General features: G+C 39.7%; 1 protein-coding gene across 1 annotated transcript in view; it reads left to right on the plus strand.

Moving 5' to 3' along the window:
• The window catches only part of PREX2 (phosphatidylinositol-3,4,5-trisphosphate dependent Rac exchange factor 2), a 294,556-nt gene that overhangs the window by 267,277 nt on the left and 9,161 nt on the right, over positions 1 to 18,118 (plus strand). Inside the window, exon 38 of the mRNA XM_068983504.1 lies at positions 11,639 to 11,741. Coding sequence (XP_068839605.1) covers positions 11,639 to 11,741 — 103 coding nt within the window. The remainder of the gene's footprint in view (positions 1 to 11,638; positions 11,742 to 18,118) is intronic.

An 18,118-nucleotide genomic window follows, 5' to 3' on the forward strand; every position in this document is an offset into this window, starting at 1 on the left:
GACTGAAGTGACTTAGCAGCAGTAGCAGCATGTCCATTGAGTTGGCGATGCTATCTAACCATCTCATCCTCTGCTGACCCATTCCCCTTTTGCCTTCAATCTTTCCCAGCATTAGGATCTTTTTCAGTGAGTCGGCTCTTCACATAAAGTGGACAAAGTATCAGCATTTCAGCTTCAGCATCATTCCTTCCAATGAATGTTCAGGGTTGATTTCCTTTAGGGTTGACTGGTTTGATATCTTTGCTGTCCAAGGGACTGTCAAGAGTTTTCTCCAGCACCATAGTTAGAAAACAGACTAGATCATACCTACTAAAGTAGGGGAAACCTTGTGTCTAAAATGAAATCAGTGGTTGCTAAGGGAGTAGGTATTAAATATTCTCACCACAAAAAAAACAATTAATGTGATACGATGGAGGTATTAGTTAACTCTACAGTGGTAAGCATTTTACATCATGTAAGTGTATCAAATCAATATGTACACCTTAACCAGCACAGTGTTATATGTCAGTTCTCAATAAAGCTGGAAGAATCAGTGATGAGTCACAGTAGCATGACAGATGTGTATGAAAAATATGAGCTCACTCCTCTGATCTTTTGAAAGTGGAATACACAAAACAGTGGATCCTATTACAGCTTATTTTTAGAATCCTCCATTGATAGCTTATAGAAAGTCCTTCAAGAACAGCAGAACTGAATCCCCTTGAATTCAGGGATGGGAAGTCTTCTTCCCTTGAGACAAAACCAAGAGTATATGTTAAAACAGAGACAGGCATTAGGACTTGCAAAGAATCAGGCACTAGCATTTGTTTGCAAGTCATTCATGGAGGGAGGGAGTAGCTGTTTATGGAGCATTGCTACAGGGCATGCTCTGTGCCGCCCCAAACCAGGGATGTAAGATGTCCTTGCTCTCCTGGCACTTGACAGTCTGAGGTCTAGATGAGGGGACCACATTGGGAAGCCAGTCAGCCATATTGTGTGGCACCAGTTCTCATATGTACAATAGGAGAAAGAGAGCCAAAAGATTGGTGGTTTGTTTTTTTTTTCCAGTGAAGTGACTCAAAGAAATAGACACATGCTTTTGAAACTACAGGAGAGATGAAGCATATGTCACGTGTCATTTTGACAATATAAAATAACTGATTCTGCTAGGGTCCCAACCATTGTCTTCTGAACCTGGAAAATATTGGTACATTGTAAATGGACCATTTTGATGAGAGAATAATGATAATTAATAGAATTGATGTAAGGCTAATAAATCAATATAGTATAATGTGTGATTTCCTCGCATTACCAAAACCCATCCAGAATTGCTCATCAGAAGCCATGGTAGGAGCAGTGGTTCAATCCAGAAAAAGGGAAATGCAAGTCGTTGCTGATGAAAGAAAAGCTATATCACGTTTAGAAATTCTAAGGGAATCTGTGATTGGTTTTTTACTAAAATTTATTGTCTCTACAATTCAGTTATGACTGTACCAAGTTTATTTAGTAAGTGAACATTTCTTGAACAAATAGATGGCCAATGTAGAGTATAAAGAAATTAATTGCATCTTTTAGGAGTTACCTGTAATACTGTTGGAACACATTAGGAATTCATGTAATTTTTTTCAATAATTGTTTATTGAATGCTTACTTAATCCCAGGAAGTATACTAGTTCTAGGAAGGTTGCAATTAATACAGGCACTAGTCTGGCCTATTTGTGGTGGAAGTGACAGTAATATTAATGAAAGGTGCTAACATTTGTTGAGAATATACTACATGCTATATATATATGAGACGTGAATTATTTTATGTAATTCTCAAAACAGCACTCTGAGGTGTATGCTATTCTTAAAGTCAATTTACAGGTGAGAAAACAGAGTTTTAGAAACTTATGTAATGTGCCCAAAGTCACAGAATCTTCAGCAAATTCAAGCTCCAACCCTGGGGGTTTGCCTCTAATGCCCATATTCTTCATCCCTACACCTTTCAAACAAGTATAATAGAGCATGACCAGAGGTATGATATATGACCCAAACCAGGGCATCAGTGAGGAGCAGCATACACGAACCATGGAAGGAGGTGACTTCAGGGTACTGTGAACGGTAGAGTTGAAGCGTGGACTAGAAGTAAGGAAAACCAGAGACCATATTGTGACGACTTTGTGTTTCAGGTTACCAAATGGAAAGCCATTGAAATGTCTGCCTTTTCACCTGCATTTGTAAAAGATCACCTCTGAAGAATAGTAGGAAGAGACAAGATAAAAGGAGTCAGAGTGAGGTTACATCAGTCTCGGCAAGAGATGATACTAGCAGTGCAGCTCAAGTGGAGAGACTTGAGAGACAGTTAGAAATATGAAGTGGACTTCCCTGGTGGTCCAGGGGGTAAGAATCTGCCTGCCAGTTCAGAGGACATGGGTTCAATCCCTGGTCCGGGATTTCCCACATGCCACAGGGCAGCTGAGCCTGTGAGCCACAACGGCTGAAGCTAGTGTGCCTAGAGTCCATGCTCTGCAACGAGAGAGGCCACCACAATGAGAAGCCCGCTTGCACAGCTAGAGAAAGCCCATGTGCAGCAATAAAGACCCAGTGCAGCCAGAAATAAATAGGAAAATTAAACTCAAAATAGATCAATATTTCAATAAATGCAATCAAACAAACATTTTTAAAAAGAATTGTGAAATTGACAAGCATGAAAGATACTAGAGTAGATACCTTAGTACATTTATCTCATAATTGATGAGTTTGGTTTGAATGGCTTGGGAGCTTATAACATAATCTGGAGGTGAAACAATGGGTCATCTTAAATAACTAGAGAAAGGTTATAGGAAAACAATAATGTTAATCTTGACCACACCCACTCTGGGAAGGCTTTACAAAAATGAGAAGGTTGAAGACACTACAAATATTGCTCATACACCTTTAAGGAATTAAATAATTCCTACATCTTATTTCTTCTAACAACTTTCTTATTTCTTTAAATGCTGGCACTTACATTAATATTTAAAAATTAGTAAATATGAGAATCTTGGATTGCACCATACTTAATATACCCATTACTGTAATGTCTTTTAAACAGTGTGTCTAAGAACTAACTCACTGGACACCTTAAATTATAGTAACTTTGTAGCACATTTCAGGAATTTTAAGATTGAGATTAAATAAGAGAATGTTAATGGAGAATCTCTAACTCATCTATATCCTCCAACTGCTTTTTTATTTATTATTATTATTACTATTATTGGCTCTGTTGAGTCTTAGTTGTGGCTTGCAGGATCTTTCCATGTGGCTCACAGGCTTCTCTCTAGTTTCAGCATGTAGGCTCAGTAGTTTCATGCGGGCTTAGTTGCCCCAAGGCATGTGGGATCTTAGTTCCTCGACCAGGGATTGAACCCACATGCTCTGCGTTGGAAGGCAGATTCTTAACCACTGGAGCACCAGGCAAGTCCCTGTTTTTAGTTTTTAATGGCTGAATAAATTGGGATCATGAGAAAAGCACAAGCACGAAGTATAAAAACATGTGGAAAGTTAGCAGAATCACTTACATTATCTTCACCAGGGAGAAATGTGCCTTTAGTCAAAGATTGTTGAAACTAGTTTGCCTTAGGCTTCCTAGGTTCAGATGATGCAAGTGCATAAAACCAGGGGGTCGCAGGATCTTCCACCTGTCATAAAAAACTTCTGGAAATGAAAGAGTGGTAGGCAAGTAGTAGTCATAGCTACTGTTTCAGCTTATTTCACCTATTTCACCTTCTCTTGGGATTGGGATAGTCATTATTATCCTCTCCAAAACTTGAATGCTGCCCAGGTAACTTCAACTTAGTAAAGGATCCTGAAGAGTCACAGCTGATTAGATTCCTAATAACTTATTAGTGACAGTCACTTGAACAAGAATAATGGACCTGGCTTTTAATTAAAGGAGGGGAAAAGAAGCCTTTCATAGAATAAGGGAAATGATTTTATGTTTTAAGATCTAAATCATTGTGATTTTAAATATAAATGGCTATAATTATATAAAGACATATAGTTCACGTAATAATATTATCAAATAATAGATTCTTTAGACTGTTCTTATACATAGACTCTGAGCCATGTATTTGACCTAAGGGAATTTTTTTCCCTCTTATTCTCATGACCAAAGGCAGCATCACAGAAAAGATGGTGAAAATGAGGCAATACACATGAAAGTCCAGAGCTAAAAAACAAAATCAAGACTGTTATCATTGGGTGCAGTTCTACATTGGGGCTAACCTCGCTGATTTCAGAATGGTTAAATATTTATTTCACTTTGTATTTATTTAGCTTCCCAGGGCTTCTCAGTTGGTGCTAGTGGTAAAGAATCCATTAACCGATGGAGGAGGCTCAGGTTCCTCCCCTGGGTCAGGAAGATCCTCTGGAAGAGAAAATGGCAACCCACTCCAGTATTCTTGCCTGGAAAATTCCATGGACAGAGGAGCCTGGAGGGCTATAGTCCATGGGGCTGCAAAGAGTCAGACATGACTAAGCAAACACACACACACACACACACTTATATAGCACAAAATCAAATTAACCTTTATATTAATGCAAATTATTCCAAGTGAAATTTTGAATAAATACTGAGTAAGTATTGAAATATTTAGCTAATTGAAGTGCTCAGACGGTCAGTCGTGTCCGACTCTTTGTGACCCCGTGGACTGTAGCCTGTCAGGCTCCTCTGTCCATGGCATTCTCATAGCAAGAATCCTGGAGTGGGGTGCCATTTCCTTCTCCAGGGGATCTTCCCAACCCAGGGATCAAACCTGAGTCTCTTACATCTCCTGCATTGGCAGATGGATTGTTTACCACTAGCACCAATATTTATACTCAGCTTCAATGTTTAAAATATGGAGAAATAAATGCAAAATATACTTCGCTAAAGAGTGCATTTTTCTCTTTTTAATTACACTTTAAGTTTTTTTTTCAACTTCAACATCTACATAATGTGAGTTTAAGGCAAATTTTTGTGGCTACAAATTCAGAGATCTTCATTGCACTAGTTTTTCATAGTTTTTATTTAACATGTCGGTTTATAACTATCTGAAGGATCCTGCTCCACTAGTAATGACAAAGTTTGGGACTACCCCAAGAGAGAACAATATAATGATTAGCTGCCAAACAAAGCGTTAGAGGTCCCGACTGTGAACATTCTGAAAGCCAGCAAATAAATCCACAGCTCAAAGCCGTAAATGTCACGTTGTTTTGGTTTGCTATGTCAGTTTCACTGTGAGTTACTGCATCACCCTTGTGGTCCAAAAGGGATGACGCATCTCCCCAAGTGTTCAATTTGATGCACTTCAACCCTTCAGAGATGGGCTTCCTTGTTCAGTATAAATTGAGTCAACATTAAATGTGGCTTTAGAGCTCTGGAGGTTTAAAATGTAATTTGAGTAAAACTGGTTTTTTATCTGTGATTTGGCTAAATGCCCAAATACATAGATGGTTCTTGGATTTGGAGAATCTTTTTATCTAATTTATTAAAGATGTCCTGAGTCATCTTAAAAAATTAATGTATTAAAAAACAAAGATTAACACATAACTTGCTTCACATAAGAATTGAAGTCTCAAAAATGAACCAAATAGAGTATAAATAGATACAAGTTAATACATGGTTGAAATGTAATATGGTGCATTTAAACCAATTTAGGGAGCTGAGCTTTGTCTCTCCAGTTGAGGGGGAGGTTTGTCGATCATTGTGGACCCCGGGCATCAAGAAATAGGACTGCCATTTCACGTGCTTTTTCTGACCCTAAACTCTATAGTTTGACACACAAAATTGATATCTCGTGTTCTAGGATCAGTTGGGAAAAGCATTTGAGTGAAAATAACAGACTCATATGAAACATGTGCCAAATTATAGTCAGGTAAACTCTACTTCCAGAGAAGGCGATGGCACCCCATGGCAGTACTCGTGCCTGGAAAATCCCACGGACGGAGGAGCCTGGTAGGCTGCAGTCCATGGGGTCACGAAGAGTTGGACATGACTGAGCGACTTCACTTTCACTTTTCACTTTCATGCATTGGAGAAGGAAATGGCAACCCACTCCAATGTTCTTGCCTGGAGAATCCCAGGGACAGGGGAGCCTGGTGGGCTGCCGTCTATGGGGTCGCACAGAGTCGGACACGACTGAAGCGACTTAGCAGCAGCAGCAAACTCTACTTCAACCAAACCCCAATTTATAAAGGAGATATTGGTGGAAGTTTGTCATGAACTTCATGTAATTATTAATGTCATAATTAATAGCATCATAATCTTACGGAAGAATTGACCACACATTTCAACATCAGCATTATTTTAAATTTAAAAATTGTCATCAAATATGAAAATCTAGAGAAAGTTCTGTAGTGCGTGAACCATATGTATGGAAGAATATTCCACAGAGTAGCTTCTGGTTTCTGTAACCTTCTAACCTGCTTATTCTCCACCACACACAGTCCTCGGTACCCCAGGATATGAACACATTGCATTACCGCCTTGGGCCCTGCACCTTCTTTTCAATCTTGGGTGAATCTGTACAGTGAAAGTGAAACTGGCTCAGTCATGTTCAACTCCTTGTGACCCCATGAACTATACAGTCCATGGAATTCTCTAGACCAGATTATTGGAGTGGGTACCATTCCCTTATCGAGGGGATCTTCCCAACCCAGGGATTGAACCCAGGTCTCCCGCATTGCAGGTGGATTCTTTACCAGCGGAGTCTTTACTGAGCCACAAGGGAAGCCCTAATCTATACAGTGGGCAGTAAGAATACTCTGGAGTCCATTACTACACCAGGATGTTGTAATAACCTAACTGTAAGTGACTGAATCATATTCACACGTCTATGCGTGCTAAGTCACTTCAGTCCCCTCTGACTCTTTGCTACCCTATGGACTGTTGTCCACCAGGCTCCTCCATCCATGCGATTCTCCAGGCACGAATACTGGAGTGGGTTGCCATGCCCTCCTTCAGGGGATCTTCTCCACCCAGGGACTGAACCTGTGTCTTTTACATCTCCTGTACTGCAGGCAGATTCTTTACCACTGGTGCCCCCTGGGAAGCCTGAATCATATACATCGGTCCCAGTAAACCTAGGCCAAACACATCCCTAACTCCCTTTCGCTCAGTTCCAAAAAGAACTATGGCCATTTGAACATTCCAGAATATGACAGATGCATAGAGTCAACAATCATAAACACTTGCAGTCAAAACATTTCACTTTTGCAAATTTGTAAGAGCATATGACTAAGTAAACAGTTTGCTAGGGATCCTATAAATAAAGGACTCTGAAACTCAACCTTGTTTTTTCAGTTTCATGTAAATTAAGATTTATTCTTAAATGCATATAACTCCACTACTTTGGTATAATAGGTATTAGCATATATTTTATATCTTTGTCCATGCTTCTCCATGTTTTAAATATCATGAGTAAATTTTGAAATACTAAAGTACTTAACTAAGAATAATAAAGTTAATATATGTTTAAGTGTCTTAAATAACATTAATAAAGTTTTAGAGTTTTTAATAGTAAAATATTAAATTCAACCGTTTTTAGCTTGATAGTACTGCTTCTGCCAGAACTTAATGGTACTTACAGGTAGAAAGTAGACACTCAAAAATATTTGTTGAATGAACAGATGAATAGAAAGGAACCTCTTTGTGACTCTTCCATAGCATCACTAAATCAAAGTGCCTTTCAAATTTAATTGAACCCAGTGGCCATAGCTTACATTTATCATATTAAAACTATGCTAAATCTCTGAGTGATGTGGATCTATTTTTAATATGAAATATGTCAAGAAGATTTATTCATTATATGCACAGGTGTATTGACCATCTCCTTTTTCTTTCTATGGGGAATGCACAATTTCTGCATAATTTCACAACCCTGTCAAGTGCACATTCTCAGGAGTATGCCCTAAGCAGAGCTATTACTTGGATGTCTTATTACGAAAATTATGAAACAGCTTTCCTCAGTGTATATGTTATATTTGCCTTTTTATGGAGGACAAATTCTAAAGTAGTGGCCTTTATTTTTTCATTTTTGTGATTCTCAGGGAAAGAATTGTTTACATTTAAAAAATGATATTGCAACTAGAAGAAGCTGAACAGTTCAGAACCCATGTTTTCCAGGATGGAGTAAAAATTTAGATTTATTTACATTTTGGGCTTCCTAGGTGGCACTATGGTAAAGAATCCATTGATCCTTGGGTCAGGAAGATCCCCAGGAGGATGGCATGAAAACCCCTCTGGCATTCTTGCCTGGAGAATCCCAAGGACAGAAGAGCCTGGAGAGCTACAGTCCATAGAGTCACAAAGAGTTGAACATGACTGAAGGGACTTAGCATGTTTTTATATTTTAACTCCCTAATGTGTGAACAGAGATAATTCAAGAAAGGAAATTGGAGATTCAGACAAGGAATCTCATATGGAATGAGATTTGCTCAGGATTCCCCACCTCTGGTCTACTTCCTTCTTTCTCTTGCCCAGTGAGCAGGACAGACTCTCAAGGGTCTATAAAATCTAGTGTTCTCTTGTAAAGCCAAGCTCTGAGTATACGTTTATGCATCATCGAAAAACTAAGTGCCACTCTAGATCGGAAATATTTCAGAGAATGCCAGAATCAAAATGCTTCTTGCAAATGCTGAATTTTTCCATTTGACATTCAGATTGAGATAGTGAGAGAAGACAAAAAGCTATGAGGTGAATAATGGTGTATTGACCACAGAGTTGTGGGCTTAGTGCTGGGTGCTCTTACACATGCTTAGTTATGAGAATGGAACTGTGATGCTGTGATGGAAAAACTAGACTTCCATTGGATAAATAAACTGTGAATCAAATAGGCAAAGTTTCCCACATTGACCTGCCTATCTGTTTTAAAATTTTTCACTTTTAAAAATTTCATATTAATCTTGGAAACTCACTGGAAGGTACTCAGTGGTTAGTATGAAAAGGCATCCTGTTTTGACATGCTGATGAAAGAAAACATATGTATTACTTTTAAGGTAGATTTTTCTATTAGATGATGTGTGTGATTGGTTCTTGGAGAAAGGCACGGCAGCCCATTCCAGTACTCTTGCCTGGAGAATCCCTTGGACAGAGAAGCCTGGCCAGCTACAGTCCATAGGATCACACAGAGTCAGACATGCTTGAAACGACTTAGCACACAGGAATGCGCTCACATGATTGGTTCTAAAGATGTGACTCTTTGAGGTACCCTGCCCAAGAGCGTGTTACTGCCCGTGTTGATTGATCGGGAAGTTACAGTAAAGCCTTTTAAAGTCTCTGGCAGATAATTTGCTGCTGTACTGCTGTTTACAACAGCTTGATGTAGAGAGAAATAAATCAGTTTTAAAAGATTAAGAAAGTGGATAATACAAGCTGCCCGTTGAAAGTCCTCCACAGTAACTGAGTGTTTGTTATAAGTTGAGGAGGGCAAGTCAGCCTTTATCAGGAAGCAAAGACATATTTCAGTGTGATGAGAAAAAGATAAAGATTTTTTTTCTTAGCTTCATTCGGCTGGTGTAATGAACATTATTGATTAAAATGTTAGGATCAATAAGGACTTAAAATTGGAGTACAGGAGACCTTAAGAAGGAGAAAAAGGTTATGTTGCATGTTGAGTAAGCTGATAATTAAATGCTTTGTAAAAATTGATTCTTTTTTAAATATTAACTCTCAATTATAGCTCTTGGCTTTCATTGGCATGTGCATGGAGGTACATGTAAAAGGACAATTATATATTATTATCAAACTTGTACACTGAATATTTATAAACATCATATCCTGGACTGTGTATCCAATCCCTTCTCCCCATCTCCAGGGCTTCTTCCCGACACAAGGACTGAACATGGGTCTCCTGCATTGTGGGCAGATTCTTTACTATCTGCGCCATCAAGGAAGCTCATACTATAATATAGAGGCTAATTATAAAACTTCAGCCCATCTGAATATGTATTCTTAATGCTAAAGAGTTCTCTGTAATGTTAATAAGAAAACTGCTTTTCACGTCATTTAACAGCCAATGGAACTGATCATATTTCTCCCTAGAGTACAATTACGTCTAATAATATGGCTGTGTTTTGTCAGATTCTTTCTAAAATTGCAGCAGTAATGTTTCAAGTCCCTTTCTCCTTTCTCGTAATTCATCAATATCTGAACCTACCAGGTGTTCTGGGCTCCTGTGGAATAGCCTCACAAACACAGGTGTCCTGTGCTCCTGTGGAATAGCCTCACAAACATGGATAAATGACCTAGATATTTGTCACATAAAAGCAATTGCACTGTAGATCTTTAATTTGTGGGAAATTCTAAACAGATCTAGAAAAATGCACATGTAAAGTACCAAACCACAGGGAGGTAAATGTGAAAGTGTACAGAAAAACAATAAATATCAATCAATGTAAAAATGAAACAAAAGCCACTAGTATAGATGTTAGGACAAACATCTAAAAGTAGCATTTTTATGAAATGTGTGCAGAAAGTACCCCTATAAAACAATTCAGAGACTTGAAAATATGAGCAAACATAGAGGGTTCATAGCTCCCTAAGAGTTGCTGTAGAGAAAAATGTGGAAGAAGTGAAACAAAGGCCTTAAAGGAAAAGAAGAGAACCAGGGCTCGCCAATCACTGAATTCAGGACTAAATTGTGAATTTTCTCAGTCTGTTCTGGGCATCACATTGCTGAATAACTCATTAAGAGTTCCTATTCAAAAATTTACAGTCTTGTAAGATTGTGTTCAAGAAACATACCTTTTAAAAAAATTCTGACCTCAGTGAATATTAATTTCACTTTTTTCTAAAATATCATATATAAATCAGCATAAGTCTATTAACCATAAAAATGTGGACATGAGTGAAGAGTACTAGCAAGTTGTTTCCTTGTACATGAAACATCAGTAAAGATTAATATCTGATAAGAAAGCTTATTAAATTACTTAAATTTACTTAAATTTTCTATGTATAAGCTCCTTCCTAAAAAGAAATCATAATGGGTTTGTTCTTGAGAGTCCCTTGGACTACAAGGAGATCCAACCAGTCCATTCTGAAGGAGATCAGCCCTGGGTGTTCTTTGGAAGGAATGATGCTAAAGCTGAAACTCCAGTACTTTGGCCACCTCATGCGAAGAGTTGACACATTGGAAAGGCTCTGATGCTGGGAGGGATTGGGGGCAGGAGGAGAAGGGGACGACAGAGGATGAGATGGCTGGATGGCATCACTGACTCGATGGACATGAGTCTGAGTGAACTCCGGGAGATGGTGATGGACAGGGAGGCCTGGCGTGCTGCGATTCATGGGGTCGCGAAGAGTCGGACATGACTGAGTGACTGAACTGAACTGAACTGATGGGTTTGTTTTAAATGCAAATACTAAATTTAGGACCACAGCAGTGTACCTCTAAAAGCTATTTTTAAACAGGTATTCTACATAGAAAAATAAATGGTTCATTGTCTAGACTCCTGTAATAAAGACAGATTAACAAGAGAAAAACAAACAGAAGTTTATTAACATGCGTACATCATGAGTACATGGGAGGTAGATGCCCGGGGAAAAATGAGTACTTCTCCCAGGAGGCATACTGTTCCACCTTTCACCGGTAAGCCCAGCTGTCCTGGAGCAGTAACAGTTACTGGTGAGGTCTGACCTGCCCTTGCTTTTCCACAGGTGCACCCTGAGTGTGACCCTGGAGCAGGCCATCATTCTGGCCAGAAGCCATGGACTGCCTCCTCGCTACATCATGCAGGCTACAGATGTGATGCGAAAGCAGGTGAGCCCCACACGTTTCAGCAAGTTATTTCTCAGGACCTGAACTTGAAGTTTCCTTGGTTCATTCATCATGATCTGGCAGGTGCCTGCAAGTGACAGGCCCTTTTCCAGGCTCAGGAAGTGTGAGCAAGAAATACGGATTCCCAGAGGAGAAGCCCAGACATGTCTATGAGGGTTCTCCAGGAAACTCAGACAACCTGAGAAAAGGGATGTCTGAGAGGTAACAGGCTGGAGGCAAGGGAGGTGGCCTGGCGAATGGAGAGGAGTGGATTTGAGGCTGTGTAAAGTACCAGATAAAAGGACTGAGGCATTTTCTGGGAATGACAGCTCATTTAGTGAGGCTGTGTAATAGACTGAGGAAGGGGGAGGGGTGAGGAGGAACCAGAGTTGAGGGCTCTGCTTGCTTCTGGAGATCTTGAAGGGTCCTCCACACCATGCTAAGAAGTGTGTGCCTTATTTTGAAGATAAAGAACACACCTCAGGTTTTCCTTCAGAGGATGAAGAGCAGCCTTTGGACTGTCTTTAGATCACTGATGTACCTACAAATGAAAAAGAATACACTCTTACAAAGTGAATGGGCTTTCTTTCTTTTTTGTTTTTGGCTTGGCCAAGTGGCTTGCTCCTTCTTTGTTCCCTGAACAGGGAACGTTCCCAGGTCCCTGTTGTTAAAGTGCCAAGTCCTAACCACTGGACCACCAGGGAATTACTTGAACTTTCTATACAATGGCTCAATAGTATTTTAAGTATGCTTGTTTAGTTTTAAATCCTTAAGATTCTTTACAAAGATAACCAAAATGCAGTAATCTCCAGTGTACTGGTTATTAGGAAAATGTGCTTCATCTAGTAGAAAAAAGTCACAAATCTGTAGAAGACAAAAGAAGTCAAAAGACATCAATTTTATATTTTATTCTGTCACCTTTTCTTAGGGCTACTTCAGAAAATTGATTTAACAAATCTCTCTACTTGCTGATTTGGTTTGAATTATCCATTAATAGTGAATGACTTAATTTTTAAGCTATGCTTTTGTAATTATGCCTGCTTTATTTACTAAAGGCTTACTGTATACCTCTCAGGTAAACATATAAATCCCTACGGGTTTGCTCCCAAGATTACACTACAGAATGTCAACTGAACCAAAAGAAAAATCCGTGGAGACAGTCCTAAGTGAGGCTGGTGCCTGTCTGGGATCTTTAGACATGAGGGACAGAGGGTACACACTGTATATCAATACATTGCTGCTTCGGGTTGGGAATCCCAGTGCTGAAGATTGAAAACTAAGATCTCACAAGGTCCAAGAGGGGTTTGCTAAGTAAAGGTCAGATCTGTGAGAAGCACATGACACAGTGTGGGTCAGCTGGAAAAGGGAAAATACAGATGGAACAGCCTGCAGGTTTTGGAAGGATTTTTCAGGTAGATATTCAAATTTGGTTTTAAAAAGTAGATCCAAAGTAAACTTGTGATTATTCATATCGGGGCTGGGATTTGGGCACCAAAACATACAGAAAGAGATTAACTTTTCTGTTTCACTGTGTTCCTGTTACAGTAACTTTGCAATAATTCTTGGAGGAGCCCTCTTAAAATTATGGTTTATGACAAGACTGGGAGACTGATAATTGACCTTTTTTAGAATAGTCCAATGAGGAGGTCATTACGAGTTCGCTACGTGTACATTCTTACTATATAGATTTGGATAATCAAAACCATTAGCCACTTACAACTGGAAACTAAGATAGATAAAATACAGATGGGAAAAGTAAAAGCAGTATTACCTGGATCTTGATGAGTTGTTTAACCAGCTTAAACCTCTTTTAAACATATTTATGTGTCAGAGGATAAGATGGTTAGATAGCATTACTGGCTCAATGGACATGAATTTGAGCAAACTCTAGGAGATAGTGAAGGACAGGAAAGACTGGCATGCTGCAGTCCAGGGGGTCACAAAGAGTAGGACACAGCTTAGCAACTAAACACACACATACACACACATATGTTATTAATATGTATTACTATATATTTATAAAATATAAAAGACTGAAAAATTGTGAACTTTGTAAGTTTATTTCTCAACTGTGCTATTTTTCAATATTTATCACTCCTTCCTCCTATTGTTTATTAATAAATCCATTGAGGATGGGTAGCTTCCTTCTTTTGTTAACTTGTTTCTCTGCTACATCTGGTTCTGAGACAAAAACCTGGCTTGTGCCTTCTTTGTGAAAGGTCATGGAGCCTGGGGCTCTCTCTTTATAGAAACTGGGGTGCCCAGGTCCCAGAGGAGACTTTTGAGATGTTCCTTCCATGGCCCATCCTCTTCCTAGAGTCTGCAGTTCCAGGCAGTGAGGTTAATGTCTGGGATCCAATCCACAAACCAACTCTTAACTGACAAAGAATCTGATTAGTTAGAACACAAGTTTGAATCAGATCTCTAACTTTTCTGATTCTCTTGTCTTTCAACCATTTAGATTCAGCTTTCCAAGAGACTGAATGGTTAGAAAGTTCGTCTGATGAATGAATAATATTTCCTAAGATCTTTAGTTTCCTTTTGAGGAACAGGAAACTTTTCAGCATGATTTTGTCCGTATTTCTAACTGCAGTGCAGACATCCCCCCGCAGTTTGGTTCCAGAAGCCCCCACAGATGACAAATCCACTGATGTGCAAATCCCTTACATAAAATGGCAAAGGAATACAATGAATACAGAAGGCCTTCTGTTTTCACGGGTTTCCACACCCACAGGTTCTGCATCCATGGATTTAACCAACTGTGGATCAGTGACATAGTGGATTAAACTTACAGGTGCAAAACCCAAGGATAGAGAGAGCAAACTGTACAGTTTTCACATATCAATTTTATGTATATATGCTTAATAGAGTTGTTTTCATTAACTGGTTGAGTTAGAAGAAAAATAAAAGATAGTTCAGTTCAGTTGCTCAGTTGCGTCCTACTCTTTGCGACCCCATGAACCACAGCATGCCAGGCCTCCCTGTCCATCACCAACTCCCGGAGTTTACCCAAACTCATGTCCATTGAGTTGGTGATGCCATCTAACCATCTCATCCTCTGCCGTCCCCTTTTCCTCCTGCCTTCAATCTTTCCTAACATCAGAGTCTTCTCAAATGAGTCATCTCTTCACATCAAGTGGCCAAAATATTGGAGTTTCAGTTTCAACATCAGTCCTTCCAATGAATACCCAGGTCTGATCTCCTTTAGGATGGACTGGTTGGATCTCCTTGCAATCCAAGGGACTCTTGAGTCTTCTCCAACACCACAGTTCAAAAGTACCAATTCTTCTGTGCTCAGCTTTCTTTATAGTCCAAATCTCACATTCATATATGACTACTGGAAAAACCATAGCCTTGACTAGACAGACCTTTGTTGACAAAGTGATATCTCTGCTTTTGAATATGCTGTCTAGGTTGGTCATAACTTTTCTTCCAAGGAGTAAGCGTCTTTCAATTTCATGTCTGCAATCACCATCTGCAGTGATTTTGGAGCCCAGAAAAATAAAGTCTGTCACTGTTTCCACTGTTTCCCCATCTATTTCCCATGAAGTGATGAGACCAGATGCCACGATCTTAGTTTTCTGAATGTTGAGCTTTAAGACATTTTCACTCTCCTCTTTCACTTTCATCAAGAGGCTCTTTAGTTCCTCTTCACTTTCTGCCATAAGGGTGGTGTCATCTGCATATCTGAGGTTATTGATATTTCTCCTGGCAATCTTGAGTCCAGCTTGTGCTTCCTCCAGCCCAGCGTTTCTCATGATGTACTCTGCATACAAGTTAAATAAGCAAGGTGACAATACAGCCTTGACATACTCTTTTTCCTACTTGGAACTAGTCTGTTGTTCCATGTCCAGTTCTAACTGTTGCTTCCTGACCTGCATACAGGTTTCTCAAGAGGCAGGTCAGGTGGTCTGGTATTCCCCTCTCTTTCAGAATTTTCCACAGTTTATTGTGATCCACACAGTTAAAGGCTTTGGCATAAGTCAATAAAGCAGAAATAGATGTTTTTCTGGAACTCTCTTGCTTTTTTGATGATCCAGCTAATGTTTGCTATTTGATCTGTGGTTCCTCTGCCTTTTCTAATACCAGCTTGAACATCTGGAAGTTCACGGTTCACGTATTGCTGAAGCCTGGCTTGGAGAATTTTGAGCATTACTTACTAGTGTGTGAGATGAATGCAATTGTGCAGTAGTTTGACCATTCTTCGGCATTGCCTTTCTTTGGAATTGGAGTGAAAACTGACCTTTTCCAGTCCTGTGGCCACTACTGAGTTTTCCAAATTTGCTGGCACATAGAGTGCAGCACTTTCACAGCATCATTTTTCAGGATTTGAAATAGCTCAACTGGCATTCCATCACCTCCACTGGCTTTGTTCATAGATATACTATGGTGATGTAATGTATGATGACAATCAGCATCAGTGATATGGACTACGAAGATGTAACATCACTTCTGTGATTTTCTTGCCCAAAATACATACCTTCTGTCTAATCATCTGACAGACCCAGATTGAGAGACATTGTGCAAAACAATGACCAGTACTCATCCCAAATATTAAGGTCATGAAAGATCAAGGAAACCTGAGGAATTCCCCCAGACTGTGGGAGACCACAGAGATGTGATGATAGAATGGGTTCCTGGATTAGATTCTGGGATGAAAAAGAGGCATTAGTGAGAGGAAGTGGGGAAAGGTGAATAAGATGTACAGCTTCAGTTCAGTTCAGTCGCTCAGTCGTGTCCAACTCTTTGTGACCCCATGAATCGCAGCACGCCAGGCCTCCCTGTCCATCACCAACTCCTGGAGTTCACTCAGACTCACGTCCATCGAGTCAGTGATGCCATCCAGCCATCTCATCCTCTGTCGTCCCCTTCTCCTCCTGCCCCCAATCCCTCCCAGCATCACAGTCTTTTTCCAATGAGTCAACTCTTCGCATGAGGTGGCCAAAGTACTGGAGTTTCAGCTTTAGCATCATTCCTTCCAAAGAAATCCCAGGGCTGATCTCCTTCAGAATGGACTGGTTGGATCTCCTTGCAGTCCAAGGGACTCTCAAGAGTCTTCTCCAACACCACAGTTCAAAAGCATCAATTCTTCGGCTCTCAGCCTTCTTCACAGTCCAACTCTCACATCCATACATGACCACAGGAAAAACCATAGCCTTGACTAGACGGACCTTAGTCGGCAAAGCAATGTCTCTGGTTTTGAATATGCTATCTAGGTTGGTCATAACTTTTCTTCCAAGGAGTAAGCATCTTTTAATTTCATGGCTGCAGTCACCATCTGCAGTGATTTTGGAGCCCAAAAAAAATAAAGTCTGACACTGTTTCCACTGTTTCCCCATCTATTTCCCATGAAGTGATGGGACTGGATGCCATGATCTTCGTTTTCTGAATGTTGAGCTTTAGGCCAACTTTTTCACTCTCCTCTTTCACTTTCATCAAGAGGCTTTTTAGCTCCTCTTCACTTTCTGCCATAAGGGTGGTGTCATCTGCATATCTGAGGTTATTGATATTTCTCCCAGCAATCTTGACTCCAGCTTGTGTTTCTTCCAGTCCAGCGTTTTTCATGATGTACTCTGCATAGAAGTTAAATAAGCAGGGTGACAGTATACAGCCTTGACGTACTGCTTTTCCTATTTGGAACCAGTCTGTTGTTCCATGTCCAGTTCTAACTGTTGCTTCCTGACCTGCATACAGGTTTCTCAAGAGGCAGGTCAGGTGGTCAGGTATTCCTATCTCTTGAAGAGTTTTCCACACTTTATTGTGATCCACACAGTCAAAGGCTTTGGCATAGTCAATAAAGCAGAAATAGTAGTTTTTCTGGAACTCTCTTGCTTTTTTGATGATCCAGCAGATGTTGGCAATTTGATCTCTGATTCCTCTGCCTTTTCTAAAACCAGCTTGAACATCAGGAAGTTCACAGTTCACGTATTGCTGAAGCCTGGCTTGGAGATTTTTGAGCATTACTTTACTAGCATGTGAGATGAGTGCAATTGTGCAGTAGTTTGAGCATTCTTTGGCATTGCCTTTCTTTGGAATGTACAGCTTAGCTGATAACATTTTCTGCTTTTGATCATCACACTAGGACCAAGTGAAGGGTTAACATTAGAGAGAGTTTACTAGTAGGTAAGGTTTGTGACCTCTCTGTTCTGCTTGTAAACTTTTTTATAAGTCTAAAATTCCTTCAAAATAAAGAGATTTTTTTCAATGCATAGTTGCAATTCCTAAATTTCTTCCTATCTGTTTTTTGCCATACACATCCTCTTTTCCCTATTTCCTTTCCTTGATTTGGTCCATTTTTAGAGAATATTTTCTTTTATTTTTCTTTCTTTCTTTTTTCTCCTGTTCTTTCTTCCTTTCCCATCTGTCAGAATCTGGGAGCA

Source organism: Capricornis sumatraensis, chromosome 11 (assembly GCF_032405125.1).
Source record: "Capricornis sumatraensis isolate serow.1 chromosome 11, serow.2, whole genome shotgun sequence".
Classification (NCBI taxonomy): Eukaryota; Metazoa; Chordata; class Mammalia; order Artiodactyla; family Bovidae; genus Capricornis; species Capricornis sumatraensis.